This window comes from Sinocyclocheilus grahami, unplaced genomic scaffold (assembly GCF_001515645.1).
Source record: "Sinocyclocheilus grahami isolate Dianchi unplaced genomic scaffold, SAMN03320097.WGS_v1.1 scaffold12025.1, whole genome shotgun sequence".
NCBI lineage: Eukaryota > Metazoa > Chordata > Actinopteri > Cypriniformes > Cyprinidae > Sinocyclocheilus > Sinocyclocheilus grahami.
In genome coordinates this window covers 1-797 of record NW_015514179.1, presented here as the reverse complement: position 1 = coordinate 797, position 797 = coordinate 1, and the positions used below count along the sequence as shown (strand labels likewise).

The window sequence follows — 797 nt, the reverse complement described above, 5'->3', positions numbered from 1 at the left end:
TTTTTTACGTTTATAGATTTAATATATTTATATATTATATGAATTTAAATATATACACATAAATACATGTAAATACGTGTATTTACGCCCAAGCTGGTTTAGTTATTTTTGCAGGCAGATTTTAAACAGTACTAACCATGTCCAAAACATATTGGCAACCATTAAGGTCATTTAATTCCGCTACATGTGTGTTCTCTTACAGGAGAGGATTTACTCTGTAGATCCGTTTGGTCTGAGCGGTCAGCTGCTAAAGGTTTGGCCACAGCTACAGCCCGCTGTCGTCACAGTGAAGAGATGCTGAGCTGCTCCAGTTTCTCACAAAACGGAGCAAGAGCTGGAGAAAGAGTGGAGGTGATTAGCAAAGAATGTTTGTTTAGATTGCTCAAAAATAAAAAAGTTAAGTTAAAATAATTTTTGCTCACCAAATAATCATTTCCTTTCTGACAGGAGAGAGATGGGCAGAAAGAGTGTGTTGCTGTCAATGGGAATGGAGGGCAAGGTGTGTTCGCTGTAGCGCGCTGCTGCACAGGCCATAAAGCTCAGTGCCAGATGTTAGAGAGTCCCCAGAGAGGCGCGGATGCAGAATGTCCTCCAGACCACCAGCTGACAGGTGACAGATGGTTTCACACTGCCGTATTTTTCATAAACTCAGGAAATTATCGTTAATTGATGGAATGTTCTGGGTTCAGGGGAAGTTAAAAGTCTGTTGGGTTTTGGTCAATTACCAGACAATAATATGAAAATGTCCATAAAAAAGTTTTTTTTATAAACAAAAAATACATTATTAATAATAAAAA

The 797-nt window shown here is 38.3% G+C and overlaps 1 protein-coding gene across 1 annotated transcript in view; it reads left to right on the top strand.

Annotated features, from left to right (window-relative positions):
• LOC107578795 (proprotein convertase subtilisin/kexin type 9-like) overlaps positions 1–610 on the top strand; it is a gene marked incomplete at its 3' end in the record, with an annotated part of 5,957 nt that extends 5,347 nt beyond the window's left edge. The window contains exons 8-9 of the mRNA XM_016264710.1: positions 203–351; positions 448–610. Coding sequence (XP_016120196.1) covers positions 203–351; positions 448–610 — 312 coding nt within the window. The remainder of the gene's footprint in view (positions 1–202; positions 352–447) is intronic.
• Between the last annotated feature and the right edge of the window lie 187 nt (positions 611–797).